The sequence below is a fragment of the Narcine bancroftii genome, chromosome 4, assembly GCF_036971445.1.
Source record: "Narcine bancroftii isolate sNarBan1 chromosome 4, sNarBan1.hap1, whole genome shotgun sequence".
Taxonomy (NCBI): domain Eukaryota; kingdom Metazoa; phylum Chordata; class Chondrichthyes; order Torpediniformes; family Narcinidae; genus Narcine; species Narcine bancroftii.
In genome coordinates, this window is record NC_091472.1 from 2,942,746 (window position 1) to 2,966,589 (window position 23,844).

At 45.0% G+C, this 23,844-nt stretch overlaps 1 protein-coding gene across 2 annotated transcripts in view; it reads left to right on the forward strand.

Moving 5' to 3' along the window:
- Nucleotides 1–23,196, forward strand: part of LOC138760287 (uncharacterized) — a 104,319-nt gene extending 81,123 nt beyond the window's left edge. For both annotated transcript variants that reach the window (XM_069930658.1, XM_069930655.1), the window contains 3 exons: nucleotides 3,549–3,592; nucleotides 10,628–10,671; nucleotides 19,220–23,196. In XM_069930658.1, coding sequence (XP_069786759.1) covers nucleotides 3,549–3,592; nucleotides 10,628–10,671; nucleotides 19,220–19,336 — 205 coding nt within the window. In that variant the 3' untranslated portion in view covers nucleotides 19,337–23,196. The remainder of the gene's footprint in view (nucleotides 1–3,548; nucleotides 3,593–10,627; nucleotides 10,672–19,219) is intronic.
- Nucleotides 23,197–23,844: the final 648 nt, after the last annotated feature.

The following is a 23,844-nucleotide window of genomic DNA, read 5'->3' on the forward strand; positions in this document are numbered from 1 at the left end:
CAGGCCCAAATCATTTTTTTTCCTCGTCCCACTGACCTGCACCCAGTCCATAACCCTCCATCCCTCTCCCATCCATACACCTGTCCAAATTCTTCTTAAATGTTAAAATTTAGCCTGCAGCTGGCAGCTCTTTCCACACTCCCGCCACTCTCTGCGTGAAGAGGTTCCCCCTCATATTCCCCCTAAACTTTTCCCCTTTCATCCTTAACCCATGTCCTCTGGTTTGTATCTCATCCACCCTCAATGGAAAAAAGCCGACCTACATTTACTCTGTCTGTCCCCCTCATAATTTTAAATACCTCAATCAAATCTCCCCTCATTCTTCTACGGTCCAGGGAGTAAAGTCCTAACTGTTTAACCTTTCCCTGTTACTTAGTTCCTGAAGTCCAGGCAACATCCTAGTAAATCTTCTCTGTACTCTTTCTATCCTATTGATATCCTTTCTGTAGCTATTGCTTCGATTTCTGGTCATCTGACCACTACCTACAACCAGAGGGCAAAGGCAGGATGTGTTTAGAAGGCGTAGGGAAGGAAATTTTCCCCCAGATGGTGGATGGGAGTTTGAAATTCACGGCATAAGCTGGAGGTTGGGGCAGAGACCCCCAGAACATTAAAAAACATCTGGAAATGCCTGAAATGGAAAGGCTGAGGGACTATTCAACAGGGGCTGGTCATGGGATTAGTATAGAGGGGTACTTGTTGGTTGGGATAGTCTGGGTGGGGCTCCCTGCTGTGTGATTGGCTCCAATAGACTATAACATACAGGAGCAGATGTAGGCCTTTGGCCCATATAGACTGGTCCACCATTCCATTCCAGCATACACAATACACATTGTTAACATCACCCGTGTTAAATAGGCTGACTGGCCTTGGGGACGGCATAGTTAGCCCCAGCGACCAGGATTCGAATCCCGCACTGTCCGTAAGGAGTTTGTACGTTTTCCCTGTGTTTGTGTGGGTTTTCCCTGGGCGGGGGGGCTCTGGTTTCCTCCCACCTTTCAAAACATACTGGGGTTGGAGGCCAATTGGTAGTAAATGAGAGGCATGGGCTCGTGGCCTGGAAGGGCCTGTTACTGTGCTGTACATCTAATGAAAAATGAAATAAATGAATGTATTCCCACTTAATGTGTTCCTTCTAATGAAGGTCAGTTCACAACTATATGTGGCCCCAGCCTGTGTGTCGCATCTTCGATATTTTCCCATGTATTTCCAGGGAGCAGAGATTCGAAAATCAAGGACCATATTCTGGTCACCTGCCAGTTGCTGGTGGTGACCACAGGGGTCGGGGTTGGAGACGCTGCTTTTTACGTGGTATATTAATGATTTGGATTCTGGAATGAACGGGTTTGCAGATGATATGAAGGGAGATGGGGGAGCAGGTTGTGTAGGGGGAACAGGGAGGCTGCAGAAGGACTTAGACAGATGAGGAGAACGGGCAGAGAAGGGACAAATGAAATATAATGTCGGAAAGTGGACGGTCACGCAGTTTGGTAGAAAAAATAAATGGCCAGACTATTTCTAAATGAGGAGAAGGTTGAAAATCCCCAGATGTGAAGGGGCCTGGGACCCTCGTGCAGGAGCCTGAAGATAAACTTGCAGGTTGAGTTGGGGGTGAAGAAGGAAAAGGCAATTAAGGAAGCAAAGAGGGTCCTTAAAGGGTGAAACACTACAGCATGCTGTTGTGCAGAGGGACTTGGGGGGGCTTGTGCATGATTCGCAAAAGGTTAGGTTGCAGGTGCAACAGGTTATTAAGAAGGCAAATGGAATGTTGGCCTTCATCACTAGAGGAATTGAATTCAGGAGTAGGGAGGTCATGTTGCAACTGTACAAGGTACTGGTGAGACCGCACCTGGAGTACTGAGTCCAGTTCTGGTCTCCATATTTGAGGGAGGGTATACTGGCTTTGGAGACGGTCCAGAGGAGGTTCACTAGGTTGATCCCTGGGATGAAGGGGTTGACTTATGATGAAAGATTAAATCGTCTAGGATTGTATTCGCTTGAGTTCAGAAGAATGAGAGGAGATCTTATAGAAACATAGAGGATTATGAAGGGTATGGATAGGATAGATGTAGGAAGGTTTTTTGAGCTGGCCGGGGAAACTAAAACGAGAGGACACAGTCTCAAGATTCGGGGGAGTAGATTTAGGACAGAGATGAGGAAAAATAGTTTTTCCCAGAGAGTAGTGAATGTTTGGAATTCTCTAACCAGGGAAGTGGTTGAGGCTGCCTCATTAAACATATTTAAAATTCGGTTAGATAAATATTTACATGATAGAGGAATTAGGGGATATGGGGAGAAGGCAGGTAGGTGGAGTTAGGTCATAAATTAGATAAGCCATGATCGTATTGAATGGCGGAGCAGGCTCGATGGGCCATTTTTGGCCGACTCCTGTTACTACTTCCTATGTTCCTATGTTCCTAATGTTGGGTTTGTTTCAAGAGGAATAGAATCTAAGAGCAGGGATGTGATGTTGGGGTTTATAAGGCCCTGGTGAGGCCTCACGTGGAGATTGTGAGCAGTTTGGGGCTTCTCATTTAAGAAAGGATGTGCTGACATTGGAGAGGGTTCAGAGAAGGTTCACAAATATGACTCCAGGAATGAAAGGGTTGTCATATGAGGAGCATTTGATGCTCTTGGCCTGGACTCGTTGGAATTTAGGAGAATGAAGGGGGGGAGGATCTCATTGAAACATTTTGAATGTTGAAAGGAGTGAATAGAGTAGATGTAGAAAGGTTGTTCCCCACGGTGGGAGAGTCTAGGACAAGAGGGCGCAACTTCAGGACAGAAGGTCATCCACTTAGAACAGAGATGAGGAGGAATTTCTTCAGCCAAAAGGTAGAGATTCTATGGAATTTGTTGCCACAGGTGGTTGTGGAGGCCAGGTCTTTGGGTGCATTTAAGGCAGAGATGGACAGGGTCTTGATTAGCCAGGACATTTGGCGTAGCAATTAGCACAGCACCTTTACAGTGCCAGCATTCTATTCCGGGGTGTGAATCCCACACTGTCTATAAGGAGTTTGTACATTCTCCCCGTGTCTGTGTGGGTTTTCCCCAGGTCTCTGGTTACTGCCCACTGTTTAAAACGTACCAAGGATTGCATGTTAATTGGGCGGCACAGATTCGTGGGTTGAAATGGCCTCTATTACCATGCTGTATGTTTAAATTTAAAATTTAAAGGGTTAAGGCTGGGCAGTGGGGCTGAGTAGGGTAATGGACCAGCTCATGAGTAAATGGAGGGCAGACTCAATAGGCTGAAAGGCTTATTTCTGCTCCTAGGTCTTGTGGTCTTATAGCTAGTAGAGCAGGGAACAGAAATCTTGTCCTTTCTTCCCTGAATCCCGGCAGCTCCACTGTGTAATGTGAGGAAGCTGAACATTACCTCATTCAGTCAGGATAATAAACCAAACATCGAATGGGCAACTTCTCCAAGGCCATGTTATCATGGGAAAAGATCGTTTGAGAAGGTACTTGCCTCTTTGCTCCTGAGATACGTGGATATATACAATGTGAAGTATTAACTGTCTCTATCTTCTCTGTCATTTCCCCAGGAGTTCTACTGAAGATTTGAAGACAATCTCAGCAACAATTGCAGGTAAAATACATCATGGCACTTCTCATCTTGGTGAATTCTCCAAGTAATGGTGACATCCAACAATGATCTCGAATACAACAGCATTAGAAACTGACAAGGAGCAGCTTAGAGGAGCCCAATGGCCTGAATGTGCCTGGATCCTCTGATCTTGGAATGGAAGCAGCTCAGGACTGATCAGAACTTGGAGGGGAGACCACCTGGGACACCAGGTGCTGTTGGCTTCTATGAGGGGCACTGGACAAAGTGGTGACTCTCTGTCTGCCTTATGGTTGACAAAAGTCAAAGAATTTCAGGTCTGCTACATTCAAAATGTCGTGTAACGTGACGATAATGGAACCTTTAACTTTACCTTTCATTGTTTCACCCTAATTCCAATTCCAATCTTTCCAATTCATAGAAGAGAGAACACTACATCACAGTACAGACCCTTCAGCCTTCGATGTTGTACTGACCCATATATTCCTTAAAAAATAATATGAAACCCTCCCTACCCCGTAACCCTCTATTTTCCTTCCAACCATGTGTCTGTTCAAGATTCTCTTAAATGCCCCCGATGTTTCACTCTCCACCATCATCCCTGGGAAGGCATTTAGGCCCCCAAAACTCTCTGTGTAAAACAAAAACTTAACCCTGGTGTCTCCCCTAAACTTTCCACCCTTCACTTGGTACACACGTCCACTGGTATTTACGATTCCTTCCCTGAGAAACAGGCGTTGGCTGTCCACCCATTCTATGCCTCTCAGAATTTTGTAGACCTCTATCAAGTCTCCTCTCATCCTTCTACGCTCCAAAGAGGAAAGTCCCTGCTCTGCTAATCTAGCCTCATAAGACTTGTTTCCCATTCCAGGCAACATCCTGGTGAATCTCCTCTGTCTCCTCTCCATAGCTTCCACATCCTTCCTGTGAGGTGACCAGGTGAAATATCCTCAGGAAAGGAGCATCCACTGCCCTACAACATGAATTTACAACCCTCAGTGAAGAAAATTTAACTTTATTTATCATCCCATTGGACAAGAACAAGCTGATGAGACAGTTTTCTCTGGTCCTTGATTCAAAAACATGCAGACACACATCAGATATAACACACATACAGACCGATGATACATCTACACAGAACTTATCGGCATAGCTTATATACATATGTATTTGGGAATGAAATAGGGCAGGTGACGGAGGTGAGCATTGGAGAGAACTTCGGATCCAGAGATCATGGGTCCATTAGCTTTAGCTTAATGATGGAAAGGGATAGGTCGGGTACGAAATCGAAAGTCTTCAAGTGGGGGAAGGCCAGATTTGGAGAAATGAGAAGGGATTTTCAGAGAGTTGGGTGGGCTGATCTATTTTCCCGAAAGGATGCAGAGGAAATTTGAAGGGCATTTAGGGGTGAGAGTTTGAGAGTACAGGATCTTTATGTTCCAGTCCATCTGAAAGGGAAGACCAAAAGTTCAAGGGAGCCATAGTTTTCGAGAAAAATTAGGAAGTTGGTTCGGGATAAGAGGGAGGCTTATGCTAAATATAAGAAACAAGATTGAGGAGATGTATGATCATTACATAGATTGCAGAAAGAATCTTAAGAGGGAAATTAGAAAGTCAAAAAGAAGTTTGAGATGGTGACAGGTAAAATAGATGGGGGAGAGCCAGTGGATGTGGTGTACCTGGACTTCCAAAAGGCCTTCGATAAGGTCCCGCATAAATGACTGGCTTCCAAAATCAAGGCTCATGGGATTGGGGACAAAGTATTGATGTGGATTGAGAACTGGCTGGCAGGTAGAAGACAGAGAGTTGGGATAAACGGCTCATTTTCTGAGTGGCAGGCGGTGACCAGTGGGGTATCACAGGGATCTGTACTGGGACCCCAGCTGTTCACAATTTACATTAATGATCTGGATGAAGGGATTGGATGTAATATATCCAAATTTGCAGACGACACTAAGCTAGGAGGGGTTGTGTGCACGGAAGAGGGGGTCAGGAAGCTCCAGTGTGATTTGGATAAATTGAGGGACTGGGCAGATCCATGGCAAATGCACTACAATGTGGATCAATGTGAGGTTATCCACTTTGGTAATACAAACTGGAGGGCAGATTACTATTTGAATGGCAATAGATTGGGAGATGGGGAAGTGCAGAGAGACCTAGGGGTACTTGTACACCAGTCTCTGAAGGCGAGCATGCAGGTACAGCAGGCGGTTAAAAAGGCAAATGGTATGTTGGCCTTCATATCAAGAGGGTTTGAGTCTAGGAACAAGGATACCTTACTGCAGCTGTACAGGGCCTTGGTGAGACCCCACCTGGAGTATTGTGTGCAGTTTTGGTCACCTTATCTAAGGAGGGATGTTCTTGCAATGGAGGGAGTGCAGAGGCGATTCACCAGGCTGATACCTGGAATGGCAGGAATGACTTAGGAGGAAAGATTGCGCAAATTGGGATTGTACTCGCTGGAGTTTAGAAGATTGAGAGGGGATCTCATAGAGACATATAAAATTCTGGCAGGACTGGACAGAATGGATGCAGATGGGAGTTTCCAAGGATGGGAAAATCCAGAACCCGGGGCCATGGTTTGAGGATAATACGCAAACCATTTAGAACCGAGATGAGGAGGAATTTCTTGACCCAGAGGGTGGTGAATCTGTGGAATTCCTTGCCACAGAGGGCAGTAGAGGCAGGTTCATTAAATATATTTAAGAGGGAATTAGATCTATTTCTTCAGTATAAGGGTATTAAAGGTTACGGAGAGAAGGCGGGGACGGGGTACTGAACTTTAAGATCAGCCATGATCTCGTTGAATGGCGGAGCAGGCTCGAAGGGCCGAATGACCTACTCCTGCTCCTATCTTCTATGTGTCCATAGCTAATAAGGTGACCTTTAACCATGACCTTCCACGCACAACTCCATGTTGAGTGTCCTTGATCAGACCCTGTCCCTCCAGATACTTATATATTTTATCTCTAAGAACACTTTCCATCAATTTACCTGCCACAGTCGTCAAACCTACAGGCCGATTATTGCTAGGCTTGCTCCTCAGACCCTTTCCTAGCAAAGGAACCACGTGTGTGATACGCCAATCCTCCGGCACGATACCCGTCTCGAATGATATTTGGAAAATCACTGTCAGAGCCTCTGCTATTTGCTCACTAACTTCTATCAAGGTCCTGGGGAAAATCCCGTCGGGACCTGGAGACTTATCCACCTTTATATGCTTCAGAAGTTCCAGTACTTCCTCTTTCTTAATCCCTACAGTTTCCATAATTACCCCCTTTGCTTCCTTTACCTGCACAGTTCAATATCCTTCTCCTTAGTGAATACCGAAGAAAAGAACGTGTTCAAGATCTCCCCCATGTCATTTGGCTCCACACACAGTTGTCCGTTTTGATTCTCTACGGGACTGATATTATCTCTCACTCTCCTTTTGCTATTAACATATTTGTAGAAACCCTTTGGATTTATTTTCACCCTGTTTGCTATAGCCACCTCGTACCTTCTTTTAACTTTTCTAATTTCTTTCTGAAGATTCTTTTTACATTCAATGTATTGTCCGAACCTCTTCTTTATTCCTTGTTGCTTATATTTATTGTAGGTCTCCCTCTTTTTACAAACCAAGTTTCCAATATCCCTTGAAAACCACGGCTCTCTCAAACTTTTCACCCTGAACCTAATAGGAACATAAATATTTAATCTCAAAATCTCATCTTTAAAAGACCTCCATTTCTCTACTCCATCCTTCCCATAAAACAAATTGTCCCAATCCACTCCTCGTAAATCCTTTCTCATCTCCTCAAATCTCACTTTTCCCCGCTCAAAAACCTGTAACCTAGGCCCTGATCCATCCCTTTCCATAATTACGTTGAAGCTAATAGCTCCATGATCACTGGACACAAAGTGCTCCCCAACATACAACTCCGTCACCTGCCCGATCTCATTCCCCAACAGTAGATCCGACACTGTCCCTTCTCCATTCGCTATCTCTACGCATTGCTCTAAAAACCTATCCTGCACACATTTTACAAACTCCTATCCATCCAGCTCTTTCACAGAATGGGTTTCCCAATCAATATTTGGGAAATTGAAATCTCCCACTATCACACTCCTGTGCTTATGACAAATAACTGCTATCTCCCTCCAAATTTGCTCCTCTAGTTCTCGCTCCCCATTAGGTGGTCTATAATGCACCACTATAAATGTGAATACCCCTTTCACATCCCTCACTTCCACCCATACAGCCTCCCTGGATGAGCTCTCCAATCTATCTTGCCTCAGCACTGCGGTAAAACTTTCCCTGACAAGCAATGCTACCCCACCCCGTCTTACCCCTCCAATTCTATCGCATCTAAAGCAACAAAATCCTGGACTATTTAACTGCCAGTCACATCCATCCTGAAACCATGTTTCACTAATCGCTACTACATCATCCTGCAAAGTGTCTTTCTACACCCTCAGCTCATCCACCCTCCTTACAATACTCCCAGCAATAAAGTAAAGGCATTTCAGAGATTTCCCGCTACTTATTCTTTGTTTTCCCCTCTCCTTACAAATAACTCTATTCTGTTCCTTTTCTATCATCTCCCCTCCATCTTCGTACAGAGCATCTTCCTTCTCAATCACCAGCCTTTCTACCCCCAAATTATGTCAACAAGCTTTTTCTGTTTGCAATCTAACCTTCTCCTTGCTGTTCTCTGTCGCTTGGTTCCCTACCAACCAACCTTTCTAGTTTAAAGTCTCCTGAGTAGCCTTAGCAAATGTCCCTGGGATTCAAGTACATCCTTGTGCCCCTGGGATTCAAGTACATCCCATCCATTCTGTACAGGTCCCACCTCCCCCAAAAAAGGTCCCCATGATCCAGAAGCTTGAATCCCTGCCCCTTGCTCCATCGCTTCAGCCAAGCATTCATCTTCCACCTCATTCTGTTCCTGCTTCTACTGTCACGAGGCACAAGCAGTAATTCCGAGATTAGTCCCTTCGCAGTCCTTCTTTTCAGCTCCTGACCTAACTCACTGTATTCACTTTTCAGGGCCCTCTCACTCTTCCTCCCTACGTCATTCGTACCTACATGAACAATGACCTCTGGCTCATTTCCCTCCCACTTTAGGATATAGAAATATAGAAGATAGGAGCAGGAGTAGGTAATTCGGTCATTCGTGCCTGCTCCGCCATTCAATGAGACCATGGCTGATCTTAAAGTTCAGTACCCCGTCCCCACCTTCTCTCCTTAACCTTTAATATCCTTATACTGAAGAAATAGATCTAATTCCCTCTGAAATACATTCAATGAACCTGCCTCTACTGCCCTCTATGGCAATGAATTCCACAGATTCACCACCCTCTGGGTCAAGAAATTCCTCCTCATCTCAGTTCTAAATGGTTTGCCTATTATCCTCAAACCATGGCCCCGGGTTCTGGACTCCCCCACCATTGGAAACATCCCTTCCGCATCCATTCTGTCCAGTCCTGCCAGAATTTTATATGTCTCTATGAGATCCCCTCTCAATCTTCTAAACTCCAGCGAGTACAATCCCAATTTGGGTGATCTTTCCTCCTAAGTCATTTCTGCCATTCCAGGTATCAGCCTGGTGAATCGCCTCTGCACTCCCTCCATTGCAAGAACATCCTTCCTTAGATAAGGTGACCAAAACTGCACACAATACTCCAGGTGGGGTCTCACCAAGGCCCTGTACAGCTGCAGTGAGGTATCCTTGTTCCTATACTCAAACCCTCTTGATATGAAGGCCAACAAATAGTAATCTGCCCTCCGGTTTGTATTACCAAAGTGGATCACCTCACATTTATCCACATTGTAGTGCATTTGCCATGTATCTGCCCAGTCCCTCAATTTATCCAAATCCCACTGGAGCTTCCTGACCCCCTCTTCCATGCACACAACCCCTCCTAGCTTAGTGTCATCTGCAAATTTGGAGATATTACATCCAATCCCCTCATCCAGATCATTAATGTAAATTGTGAACAGCTGGGGTCCCAGTACAGATCCCTGTGGCACACCACTGGTCACCGCCTGCCACTCAGAAAACGAGCCATTTATCCCATCTCTCTGTGTTCTACCTGCCAGTCAGTTCTCAATCCACATCAATACTTTGCCACCAATCCCATGAGCCTTGATTTTGCAAGCCTGTCATTTATTCGGGACCTTATCGAAGGACTTTTGGAAGTCCAGGTAGACCACATCCACTGGCTCTCCCCCATCTATTTTACCTGTCACCATCTCAAAGAATTCCAATAGATTTGGAATGTAGTCATATGCTCCGCTATTACATCCTTAATAATGGATTCCATCATTTAGCCCACTACTGATGTAAGGCTCACCGGCCTATAATTCCCCGCTTTTTCTCTACTCCCCTTTTTAAAGAGTGGGGTAACATTAGCTAGCCTCCAATCCATGGGTACTGATCCTGAGTCTATCAAATTCAGGAAAATAATTCTTAAAGCATCTGCTATCTGAATGGCCACTTCCTTGAGTACCCTAGGATGTAGATTATCAGGCCCTTGGGATTTATCAGCCTACAATCCCTTCAATTTCCCCAAGACCATGTCCTTAGAGATACTGATTTCTTTCAGTTCCTCCCTTGCATTAGTCTCTATGTTTCTATGTTTTGGCATGAGCAATAACGTCCCGGACCCTGGCACCAGGGAGGCAAAACACCATCCTATTCTCCTTACTACATCCACAGAATCCCCTATCTGTCCTCCTAACTATCGAATCCCCTACGACGACTGCCCTCCTCTTCCTTTCCTAACCCTTCGGAGCCACATTTAAGAAGAATTTGGACAGGTTCATAGATGGGAGGGGGATGGAGGGCTATGGACTGGGTGAAGATCATGAGGACTAGGCTAGGAAATGGTTCGGCACAAACCAGAAGGGCCGAAGGGGCCTGGTTCTGTGTTGTAGTGTTCTATGGTTGTATGCGTTCCGCAGTTTGCTGCTGCTTTCAGGATGGACTGAATGAGAGGCCACAGGATGTTTTCACCACCATGTTTCACTGTGTTTATCATTCGTGAGGCAGTTCAACGATTCTCATTTTATTTCAGTTGATCCCAAAGAAAATAAAGATGCAGCCACGGACGTGTCTGAGGTAAGGGTCAAATCACCGGTTTCATCAATTCATCAATATAAGATGCTTTTAAATGAACACTAACCCTTCCTCTTTAGCCCCATACTGACGGTACCCAAGTAACAAACACCTGACTTACAGACACCCCTATATGTCACTGTGGAAGACATGAGCCATGGGCCAGATTCTGAAGGGTATCGGGGAAGGGATGTGAGTGCAGTTACTGTTTCAAGGGTGAAGGAGCTCAGAAAGCTGAATGATCTCGGTGGATAAGTCTCCCAGACCAAATGTATCACACCCTTGAGCCCTGAAAGAAGTAGTGGTAGAGATTGTTGAGGCATTGGGGATGATTTTTCAGGAATCTATAGATTCTGGCATGGTCGCAGAGGACTGGAAAATTACAAATGTTACCCCACTATTGAAGAAGGGAGGAAGGTAGCTGAAAGGAAATCATAGGCCGATTAGCCTGACGTCAGCGGTTGGGGAGATGTGTAATCAATGGTCAAGGATGATGTAACGGAGAATTTGGAGACACATGACAAGATAGGCCAAAGCCAGCATGGTCTCCTAAAGATAAAATCCTTCTTGATCAGCCTGCTGTGATTCTTTAAGGAAGTGACACACTGGCTGGATAAAGGAGATGGAGTGCATATTGTGTGTTGGGGTTTCCAGAAGGCCTCTGACAAGGAGCCACACATGAGGCTATTTGACAAGATAAGAGCCCACGGTGTAACAGGAAACAGGCTAGTGTGGGGAGAGCATTGGCCAATTGGCAGGAAGCAGAGAGTCGGAATACAGGGACCATATACAGATTGGCTGCCAGTTGCTGGTGGTGTCCACAGGGGTCGGGGTTGGGGCCACTTCTTTTTATGTTGTATATTACTGATTTATTTGATTTAGTGGAAAAGATTGTGAAATGAATGGCTTTGTGGCCAAATTTGGTGATGACTCGAAGGTAAGTGGAGGAGCAGGTAGTGTTGAGGAAACAGGGAGACGGGAGATATCCATGTACACGACATCCACCGCTCTACCTTCATCAATGTTCTTGGTTACATCCTCAAATGTGGGTAAGGAGTTTGTACATTCTTCCCGTGTCTTGCAAGGGTTTTGGCTGGATGCTCTGGCCTCCATCACTCTCCCTGGCAAGACATTCACCCACAACTCTCAGTGTACAAAAAAATCTTACCCCTACTGTCTCCCCTAAATGTCCCTCCCTTCACTTTGTACACATGACCTCTGGTCTTTGCTATACTTGCCCTGGGAAAAGGTTCTGGCTGGCCACCCTATCTCTTATAATCTTGTACAGTTGTATTAAGGTTCCTCTCATATTTCTATGTTCTAAAGAGAAAAGTCCCAGCTCTGATAACCTTGCCTCATAAAGCTTATTTTCCAATCCAGGCAACATCCTGGTAAATCTCCTCTACGCCCTCTCAACAGCTTCCACATCCTTCCTATAATGAGGTGACGAGAACGGAATACAATACATCAAGTGTGTTCTCACCGGAGATTTGTGGAATTGTAACATGACCTCTCTACGCTTGAACTCAATCCCCATATTAGTGAAGCCCAGAATCCCAAAGACCTTCTCAACTCTTCTATCAACCTTTGCAGCAACTTTGAGGGATGTATGGATTTGGACCCCAATAACCCTCTATTCATCCACACTGTTAAGTATCTGGCCATTAACCCTGTCTTCAGCCTTCTGGTTTGACCTTCCATAATACATCACCTCAGATTGAACTCCATCTGCCACTTTTCCAACCAACTCTGCATCTGGTAATATCCTCTTATAACCTACGACAACCATGGGCTCCATTCACAACTCCTCCAACCTTAGTATCATCTGCAAACTCAGTGACCCATCCTTCCGCCTCTTCACCCAGTTCATTTATAAAAATCACAAAGAGCAGGGGTGCCGGAACAGATCCTTACAGATCCTGACCTGCAGCCAACAGAAAGGTTATAGCACACCTCACCCCGGTACAGAACGTTGACGCTGTAAGGGTCCTGTGCTAATCGCTATGTCAGATACCCTGGCTAATCAAGACCCTATCAATCTCTGCCTTAAATACACCCAATGGCCCGGCCTCCACAACCACCTGTGGCAACAAATTCTACCAATTCACCACTCTCTGGCTGAATAAATTCCTCAGCTTCTCTGTTCACACCCTTTCATTCCCAGAATCATCCTTGTGAACCTCCTCCAAACCCTCCCCAACTTCAACACATCCTTTCTTAAATGAGGAACCCAAAACTGCTCACAATCTCCACGTGAGGCCTCACCAGGGCCTTATAAAGCCCCGACATCACATCCCTGCTCTTAGATTCTATTCCTCTTGAAACAAACGCCAACATTGTCTTTGCCTTCTTCACCCCCGACTCAACCTACAAGTTTATCTTCAGGCTCCTGCACGAGGAATCCCAGGCCCTTTCACATCTGGGGATTTTCAATTTTATTCCCATTTAGAAATATTCTGGCCGTTTATTTTTTCTACCAAAATGCGTCACCATCCACTTTCCCACATTATATTTCATTTGCCCCTTCTCTGCCCGTTCTCCTCATCTGTCCAAGTCCTTCTGCAGCCTCCCTGTTCACCCTACACGACCTGCTCCTCCACCTCCCTTCATATCATCCACAAACATGGCCACAAACCCATTCATTCCAGAATTCAAATCATTAATAAAAAGAAGTGGCCCCAGAGCTGACTCTTGTGACATAGATATTGGACATTGAATCACTGGAAGATACTGACATAGCAAGAAGGGACCCAAGGAAGGGAATCGGAAAGGACATGGACAGTGAGAGAGTACGGTAACTCAGACTGATGACGATGGGACAGGAGACATCATTACATGGACTTCAGTGAGGCATTTGACAAGGTCCTGCATGGTTGACTGGTTCAGATGCATGGAATCCAGCAAGCTACCTGATTAACATCCAAATCTGGCTCAGTGACAGGGGGCAGAGGATAAGGGTGGAAAGATGCTTTCCTTATTGGAAGTCTCTCACCAAGGGTAAACTGTAGGAATTGGTGCTGGTGTTCAGTATTTATTTATATTCCAACTGATCACCGAAATATCGCCCACGCTGAGGGTTTCCAAAACAAGAGGGTGTGGCCACTAGAATCACAGTGGACACGATGGAGTTGTGGTGCCGCCATAGCACCGCTACACGGGCATATACTTAAATTAAGAAGGAGTTGCAGAGGGAACCTGAAGATATTTTTCATTCTATACTTGAAGGTGGTTGATCTGTGCAACTCGCGACTGGAAGTGGTCGAGTCAGATACAATTATTACATCCATAGGCTCACACACTGTCAAAGGGAGTGAAATATGAACGTCTGCACACGCTGTGATGTAGAAAAAAACACAGCCAAATGCTGGAGGAACTCAGCTGGTCTTTTCAGCGTCCATACGAGACAAAGATATGTTGCCGACGTGTCAGGCCTGAGCTCATCTTCAGGGAAGAAGCAGAATGAGCCAGAAGCAGGAAATCTCAGAATAGAGACAGTGTGGCTGGGGGAGGAATCCAGACCCTCACAAGGGGTTTACTGGATGTGATCAGGGGACGAGGTGGGAATTTACTTGGGTTTCAGAATCTAGATCACAAGGTACATGTTATTACCAATGATGTTGGAAGGAAGGAGGAAGTGGTCCTGCAGAATGAGTATAAATTGTTGGGTAGGGAGCTTAGAAGAAGGACCACTAAGGGGGTAATCTCAGGACTGCTTCCTGTGCCACGTGACAGTGAGGGCAGGAATAGAATTAGGTGGAGGTTAAACTCATGGCTAAAGGGGTAGAGTAACAGACAGGGTTTCAAGTTCTTGGACCACTAGGACCTTTTTGGGGTAAATGGGACAAATACCATAATGATGCATTACATCTAAATCCCAGAGGGACCAGTCTCCTGGCGGGGGCATTTGCTAGGGCTGTCGGGGGGTGGGGGGGAGGGGGGTGGATTTAAACTAGTATGGTTGGGGACAGGGTTTCAAGTTAGACAGGACAGCAGGGAGAGGGTTTGTAGGCTAAGGAAAGAGGCATATTTAAATAATTTGCGCGAGGAACAGCAGGAAGTAGTAAAAAGATGTTGTAGTGATAATGGTGAGAATGGAAGAGAGGAGGATGGGCAGAAGGTAGGATGTAAGAGATCCCTGAGATGTATTTATTTCAATGCGAGTAAGTAAGGAAGTTGGATGAGCTAAGGGTGTGGATGACATGTGGCATTATGATGGTGTGGTCATTAGCGAGAAGTGGTTGAAGGAATGTTGTGACTGGCAGTAAAATATTCCAGGATTTCACTGCTTCAGATGTGACAGAAGTGGTGGAGGAAGAGGGGGAGGTGTGGCATTACTTGTCAGGGAAGATATTACAGCGGTGCTGAGGCAAGATAGACTGGAGGGCTCATCGAGGGGGAGCAGTGTGGGTAGAACAAAAAAATAAGAAGGGTGGGGTTACTATTATGGGGTATATTATAGGCCTCCAAATGGGGAGAGGGAATTGGAAGAGCAAATGTGCAAGGAAATAGGTGAGATGTGCAGGAGAAATAGGGTGGTGTTGGTTGTGGATTTCAATTTTCCAAACAGATTGGGAAATGCAGTCAGTAAAAGGGCAGCATGGCTTAGTATTTATGCAATGTGTTCAGGACTGATTTTTGCAGCAATATGTTGAGAGGCCAACTAGAGGGGGAGCAGTGTTAGATCTGTTGTTTGGGAATGAAATAGGGAAGGTGATGGAGGTGAGCATTGGGGAGAACTTTGGATCCGGTGATCATGGGTCCATTGGATTTAACTTAATGATGGAAAGAGATAGGTCAAGTCTGAGCTTGAAGGTCTTTGAGTGATGGAAGGCCAGGTTTGGAGAAATGAGAAGGGATTTGCAGAGAGTTGTGTGGGCTGACCTTTTTGCCGGAAAGGATGTCGAGGAAATTTGGAGTGTATTTAAGGGTGAGATTTTGAGAGTACAGGATCTTTTTGTTCCAGTCCGACCAAAAGGCAAAACCAAAGGTTCAAGGGAGCTGTGGTTTTCTGGAAAAATTAAGAAATTGGTTCAGGACAAGAAGGAGGCCTGTGCGAAATATTTAAAAAAGGGGATTGAGGAGATGTATGATCATTACTAAGATTGCAGGAAGAGGAAAATTCGAAGAGGGAAATTCGAAAGGCAAAAAGAAGGTATGAGGAGTCCATAGCTAATAAGGTGAAGGTGAATCCTAAGGGTTTTTACAGATACGTGAACAGTAAAAGGAGGGTTAAGGATAGAGTAGGTCCACTGGATGATGGGAATGGTGAACTATGTAAGGAATCTTATGAGATGGGAGAAATATGGAACAATATTTTCTCATCTGTATTCACGAAGGAAAGGAGCGTTGGGCTATACGAGATAATAGAGGCAAAGGGCTTAGTTATGGAGAGGATAAGGATTAGTAAAGCGAGGGCTTTGGAGCTTCCAGGGTCAATAAAGGTGGATAAGTGTCCTGGTGCTGATGGGATTTTTCCCAGGACTTTAAGGGAGGTCAGGGAGCAAATAGCGGGGGTACTGACAGTGATTTTTCAAAGATCACTGGAGGAGGGGGTGGTACCACCCGATTGGAGGGTTGCGAATGTAGTTCCGTTATTTAAAAAAGGCATTAGGTGTAGGCCAAGTAATTATTGGCCAGTAAGTTTGACTTCGGTGGTGGGGAAGGTTATGGAGGATATTCTTCGAGGTAGTATATACGCGTATCTGGATAGGCAGGGATTGATTAGGGGCACCCAGCATGGGTATGTAAATGGAAAATCATGTTTGATGAACCTTGTTGAGTTTTTTGAGGAGGTGACAAAAAAGGTGGATGAAGGTAGAGCGGTTGATGTGATCTATTTGGATTTTAGTAAGGCTTTTGATAAGGTTCCCCATGGAAGGTTAATAAGGAAGGTTCAGTCACTAGGGATTAGTAGAGAGATAGTGAGATGGGTTCAGAGGTGGCTGGGAGATAGACAGCAGAGAGTCATGGTGGACAACTGTAGGTCAGGTTGGAAGCCTGTGAAAAGCAGGGTGCCTCAGGGATCGGTGCTGGGTCCCTTGTTGTTTATCATTTATATGAATGATTTAGAGGAGGGGGTGGTTAACTGGGTAAACAAATATGTGGATGATATGAAAATAGGGGGAGTGATGGATTGTGAGGAAGGTTTTCGTGGATTACAGAAGGATTTGGTTTGTTTGGAAGAGTGGGCTGAAAGATGGCAGATGGAATTTAATGTACACAAGTGTGAGGTGTTGCATTTTGGAAAGAATAACCAAAATAGGATATATACGGTTAAGGAGAAGGCATTGAGGTATGCAAAGGAGCAAAGGGACCTGGGAGTTATGGTACAGAGTTCATTGAAGGTGGACTCCCATGTAGACAAGGTGGTTACAAAGGCATATGGTATGTTAGCCTTCATAAATCATAGTCTAGAGTATAGGAGCTGGGAAGTGATGCTGTGGCTGTTTAAGGCATTGGTGAGGCCAGGTTTGGAGAATTGTGCTCAGTTCTGGTCTTCAAATTATAGAAAGGATATAGATAAGGTGGAGAGGGTGCAGAGATTTACAAGGATGTTGCCTGGCTTACAGCATCTAGAGTACAGAGAAAGATTAAGGAGTCTCGGACTTTATTCATTGGAACGTAGAAGGTTGAGAGGGATTCGATAGAGGTTTTTAAAATTACGAAAGGAATAAATAGGCTAGACATAAACAGACTCTTTCCCCTGAGGGCAGGTGAGGTTGGAACAAGAGGACATGAGTTAAGGGTAAGGGAGCAAAACTTTAGGAGAAATATTAGAGGATGCTCTTTCACTCAGCGAGTGGTGGCAGGATGGAATGATCTTCCAAAAGAGATAATTTTGGCAGGGTCCCTTCTGTCATTTAAGAGAAGGTTGGATGTGTACATGGAAGTGAGGGGGTTGGAGGGTTATGGGCAGAGAGCGGGAGGGATGAGCTAGTGGAGTTGTTCATGTGAACCGGTGCAGACACGATGGGCCGACATAGCCTGTTTCCACACTGTAAATGGTTATATGGTTATATGAGCAGATTAGGTCTTTATTCCTTGGAGTGTAGAAGGTTGAGGGGGGATTTGATAGAGGTATTCAAGAGGGATAGATAGAGTTGATGTGGATAGGTTTTTCCCTTGAGGGTCGGAGAGATTGAAACAAGTTTAGAAGTAACATGAGGGAGAACTTCTTCACTCAGAGAGTGGTGGCCATGTGGAATGAACTTCCAGGAGAAGTAATGGCAGCTTGGTCCAATTTGTCATTTAAAGAAAAATTGGATAGGTATATGGATGGGAGGGGAATGGAGGATTATGAGCAAGGTGCAGGTAGGTGGGACTAGAGGAGAGGAGTTGGTTCGGTGCGGACTAGAAGGGCTGAGATATATGGTTATATGGTCTGTGTGAAAGATGACAGGGAAAAGGTAGACTGTGCAGTCCATGACTTGATTTGGGATTGAATTAAATTTCACACTGCAACAAAAATGCCCAACCCCATCACTAAACAAGCAGACAAGTCTGGAAGAAGCGAGACCAACCCTTCTAGAAGCATCTTCCCTTCCCATCACCTACTCACCTTCCACATGGGGATCCCAGCCGAACGAACCTGCTGAGCTCCACCCGCATTTCCCTGTGTTTTTTCATGCATTGCCAAACTGAGACTTCCTGAAAATTGGAGGAACGACACCTTACATTCCGTCTGGGCCCCCTCCAACTGGATGGCTTTAACATCGACTTCTCCAATTTCTGCTAACCACTTCCCCCAAGTCTCTTTCTCTTCCCATCCCCCTGTCTCCTTTCCACCAGCTCCCACCCCTACACTCTTCCATCAGAAAGATGCCCCCTCCCTCATCACCTCAGCTTTTTTCTCAAACCAAGAAAGGACAGACACGATGAATGGTCGTGCACTGAGGAGTGCGGTAGAACAGAGGGATCTGGGAATACGAATACACAATTCCCTGAAAGTGGCGTCACAGGTGGACAGGATTATAAAGAGATCTTTTGGCATATTGGCCTTCATAAATCAAAGTACTGAGTACAGGAGTTGGGATGGTACGGTAAAGTTCCGTAAGACATTGGTGAGGCCATATTTGGAGAATTGTGAGCAGTTTTTGTCACCAAACTACAGGAAGGATATGAATAAGATCGAAAGAGTACAGAGAAGATTTATTAGGATGTTGCTCGGACTTCAGGAACTGAGTTACAAGGAAAGGTGAAATAAGTTAGGACTTTATTCAGTTAGCATCCGTAAGGATTTGGAACATTCTCCCCGTGTTTCTGTGGGTTTTCCTCGGGGGCTCCAGTTCGACACATACAGGGAGTTGAAGGTCAATTGGGTGTAATGGGGTAGGATGGGCTTGTAGGACAAAAGGGCTCAATTCCATGCTGTACAGTATGTATGTATGTCTAAAGACCTGCTGAGTTTCTCCAGCACGTTTGTGCCCTGAGCTCGATCCCAGCATCTGCAAACTCTCTTGTTGAACTCGGCAATGTGTTGAGGAGATTGCCTGCAGATCTCAGAACTACGCCATAAGGTGATCAACTTGTAAACTCTGCTTTTATTTTGCAGTCAGAGAAATCAGAGATACATTACGCTGATGTTCAGTTCCACCGACGGACCGCCAAAGATTCAACAGTAAGAATCAGCGAGGAAACAACCGAATACGCTGTCATCCAACGGGCCTAGTGACGAAAAAGAATCCCTCGGCCACGACTGATGAAGAGAGATGCATCAGCTGGGACCTCCCCACACTCAGGACTCCAGCATCTCACAGATATTCAATCTGGATCATGGGCATTTGTTTCATATGATTTATTGCTCCTCATGGAAAGTGACCAGATTCCCTGAAGCTGGAGATCCGAATGGTCTGGTCACAACGTCCTTTTCATGGAGTTTCCCAGACAACCAGACACAACTGTGGGTGTCGACTGAGAGATCGTTTCATTGGGCTCTGTCTTCTGCAAAAGCGTCGATCTCCCAGTGGCCGCCCATTTCCATTCCGTCGCTGACAAGTCTGTCCATGGTGTCAAGCACTGCCAGACCGAGACCATCTGCAAATTGGAGGAACACCACCTCGTATTCCGTTGTGGAACCTCCAATCAGATGGCATTAATGTTGACTACCCCAGTTTCCATTAGCCCCTTCCACCTACCGCCATCTTCCCCATTTCCCTCAACTCCCTTGTCCCTCTGTCTCCCTTCAAACCCTCTCACCTCCTCCCCCAGTCAATTCTCACCTTTCCTCTCTCCTTGTCGTAGTCAATAAACTCCTCTAGTCTGTTGGTCTGAACTCCTCCCCCTGCCCATTCTTCCCTTTCCCCCAGCCTTTTTACCAGAGACGCCGGCCTCTATTACACTGAAGAAGGGTCTCCTGCAAATTGCCCACAAAGCCATTCATTCCATAACTGCTATACCACATAAAAAGATATTTTACAACACTGACTAGTATGGAACACCACCAACAACTGGCGGCTGTGATGGATTTGTGTTAATATTAATATTTAGTTATTATATATAAAAAGGCTTTTGGATGGACAGAGGCACATTTACATACAGAATCCATTTTGAAAGTCGAAATGCCTATGAAGCTATTGTTCTGCTAGAAGCTTGTTTGCTTAAAAAGACTCGGTGACTGATAATTAAAAGCTGTAAACATTCATAAAAATCTGATGCCAGTTCTCCATTCAGAACTGTCATGGGGGGTTGATCAGGAGTAGCTGTGTACAGGTACAGCCATTCTGCTGGTTAGAGTTACAGACAGGCTGGAGTCCGATGGCTCATAGAAACATAGAAAAATAGAAGATAGAAGCAGGAGTGCGTCATTCGACCCTTCGAGCCTGCTCCGCCATTCAACGAGATCATGGCTGATCTTAAAGTTCAGTACCCCGTCCCCGCCTTCTCTCCGTAACCTTTAATACCCTTATACTGAAGAAATAGATCTAATTCCCTCTTAAATATATTTAATGAACCTGCCTCCACTGCCCTCTGTGGCAATGAATTCCACAGATTCACCACCCTCTGGGTCAAGAAATTCCTCCTCATCTCGGTCCTAAATGGTTTGCCTATTATCCTCAAACCATGGACCCGGGTTCTGGATTTTCCGATCCTTGGAAACGTCCCATCTGCATCCATTCTGTCCAGTCCTGCCAGAATTTTATAGGTCTCTATGAGATCCCCTCTCAATCTTCTAAACTCCAGCGAGTACAATCCCAATTTGCGCAATCTTTCCTCCTAAGTCATTCCTGCCATTCCAGGTATCAGCCTGGTAAATCGCCTCTGCACTCCCTCCATTGCAAGAACATTCTTCCTCAGATAAGGCGATCAAAACTGCACACAATACTCCAGGTGGGGTCTCACCAAGGCCCTGTACAGCTGCAGTAAGTTATCCTTGTTCCTAGACTCAAACCCTCTTGATATGAAGGCCAACATACAATTTGCCTTTTTAATCGCCTGCTGTACCTGCAGGCTCGCCTTCAGAGACTGATGTAAAAGTACCACTAGGTCTTTCTGCACTTCCCCATCTCCCAATCTATTGCCTTTCAAATAGTAATCTGCCCTCCAGTTTGTATTACCAAAGTGGATAACTTCACATTGATCCACATTGTAGTGCATTTGCCATGTATCTGCCCAGTCCCTCAATTTATCCAAATCACACTGGAGCTTCCTGACCCCCTCTTCCATGCACACAACCCCTCCTAGCTTAGTGTCATCTGCAAATTTGGAGATATTACATCCAATCCCCTCATCCAGATCATTAATGTAAATTGTGAACAGCTTGGGTCCCAGTACAGATCCCTGTGGTACCCCACTGGTCACCGCTAGCCACTCAGAAAACGAGCCATTTATCCCAACTCTCTGTCTTCTACCTGCCAGCCAGTTCTCAATCCACGTCAATACTTTCCCCCAATCCCATGAGCCTTGATTTTGGAAGCCAGTCGTTTATGCGGGACCTTATCGAAGGCCTTTTGGAAGTCCAGGTACACCACATCCACTGGCTCTCCCCCATCTATTTAACCCGTCACCATCTCAAAGAATTCCAATAGATTTGTCAAGCACGATTTACCTTTTGTAAATCCATGTTGACTCTGTCCAATCCCTTCTCTGCTAGTCATATGCTCCGCTATTACATCCTTAATAATGGATTGCATCATTTTGCCCACTACTGATGTAAGGCTCACCGGCCGATAATTCCCCGCTTTTTCTCTACCCCCCTTTTTAAATAGTGGGGTAACATTAGCTACCCTCCAATCCATGGGTACTGATCCTGAGTCTATCGAGTTCTGGAAAATAATTCTTAAAGCATCTGCTATCTGAATGGCCACTTCCTTGAGTACCCTAGGATGTAGATTATCAGGCCCTTGGGATTTATCGGCCTTCAATCCCATCAATTTCCCCAACACCATGTCCTTAGAGATACTGATTTCTTTCAGTTCCTCCCTTGCATTAGTCTCTATGTTTCCCAAGATCCTTGGGAGGTTATTTGTATCCTCTCTTGTAAAACAGAACTAAAGTAAGAATTTAATTGCTCTGCCATTTCCTTATTCCCCATTATATATTCCCCTGATTCCGACTGCAAGGGACCTACTCTGGATTTCACCAATCTTTTCCTCTTGACATATCTATAAAAGCTTTTGCAGTCGGTTTTTATATTTGCCGCAAGCTTACTTTCGTAATTTATTTTTGCTCTCTTGATTAATCCCTTTATTGATTAATCAGGATTCATATTTTTAAAGAAGACATTATGAACTTCAATCACAGAAATGATGCCATGTTTCATGGGATGAGACATTTCAGAGAAACATATTACTGACCGAGAGGCATTTTGAAACCAGAGAAGTTGACCATCCTGTGGGGAAGACAGAATTGAAGATACAGTAGCAAGAACAGGTACTGTTACATGATATTCCTGGTCAGAGGAGAACACAGAATAAGTGGCTATTGAAGGAGGAAGATCATTACTGATCTTTCCCTTAAAGTGCAGCCTTGTTATGTCCATGGAAATGATCATTTTTGATTAAGAAAGAAAAAGTAATCTTGCATCTGAAATGTAACCACCTTGACTCTGTCGGACCTTGCCTGGACTTGTGAAATCACTGGGGAAGAAAATAGCCACTTCACTGTCTCTTTGAAAAGAGGACAGATACATCGTGTGGAATAGAGATTCTAAAACCTCCATGCAATAAAGGTAAAATCATTCGTATGAAGAAACATTGTTCCAAACACCACTCTACAAGAAATTTCTGAGATTTAAAGAGATGCTTCAAATATTTCACCAATTGCTTTTGATCAACAATTGAAATAAATCTGATGCCTCACATTTACTCTGTGTTTGCTTTTAAACAGCAGGAAAAAATGTTTAAGCTTCCACACAAAAGCTTTCTGAGACTGAACTTTCAAATGATCTCTTCAGAATTAAGCTTGAACTGCAATGATTTGAGTGTTTCCAGCCACGCGCACACGCATTTGCACATAGTGTGGTGAAATTAGAGTTTAGTGAGACATTTTATGTAATTAATAATTAATAATAAACATTGTTGGTTTTGAAAATACCATTTTCTGTGGTAAATTATATTGTTGCTGATTTAGTTCGGAAAATGTTAACCAGAATATGATTCTGACTCTCTGCTTCCTGCCAATCAGCCAATGCTCCACCCACACCAGTATGTTTCCCGTGGTAGTGGGGACTCACTCATCTCCCCTTGCAACTCCCACAAACCCCTGGGCCTGGTGGCCATTCAAAATGACCCCTTTATCACAGGGGCATAGTCAGGTTCTAATGTTGGGGAGAGCGTAGAAGATGATGAGCCAGTAGTTGAATGCTGAGGCCCCACTGATTTTTCAGCGGTGGGTGTGGGGGGAGGATAAAGCACCACTTTTGAAAAATGTGATCGGGGGAACAGTCATACCCTGTGCCCCCCACCAGCTTTATCCCCAGCTCGATTACCTGTGAATTAGATCTCTCTCTATGCTGATCCATTACCTCCAAAACCATGAGGTGTCAGCTTGAGGAGCGACCTTTATAGAAGAAAGGATCATCCATGAAAATCCCAATCGGTTCCATCCATTGGGTCCCCAATATCCACTCTACTTTTTAGTTTATAGATGTACAGCACAGTAACAGGCCCTTCCAGCCCATGAGCCCAATTTAACATAACATAACAAAACAATTACAGCACGGAAACAGGCCATTAGGCC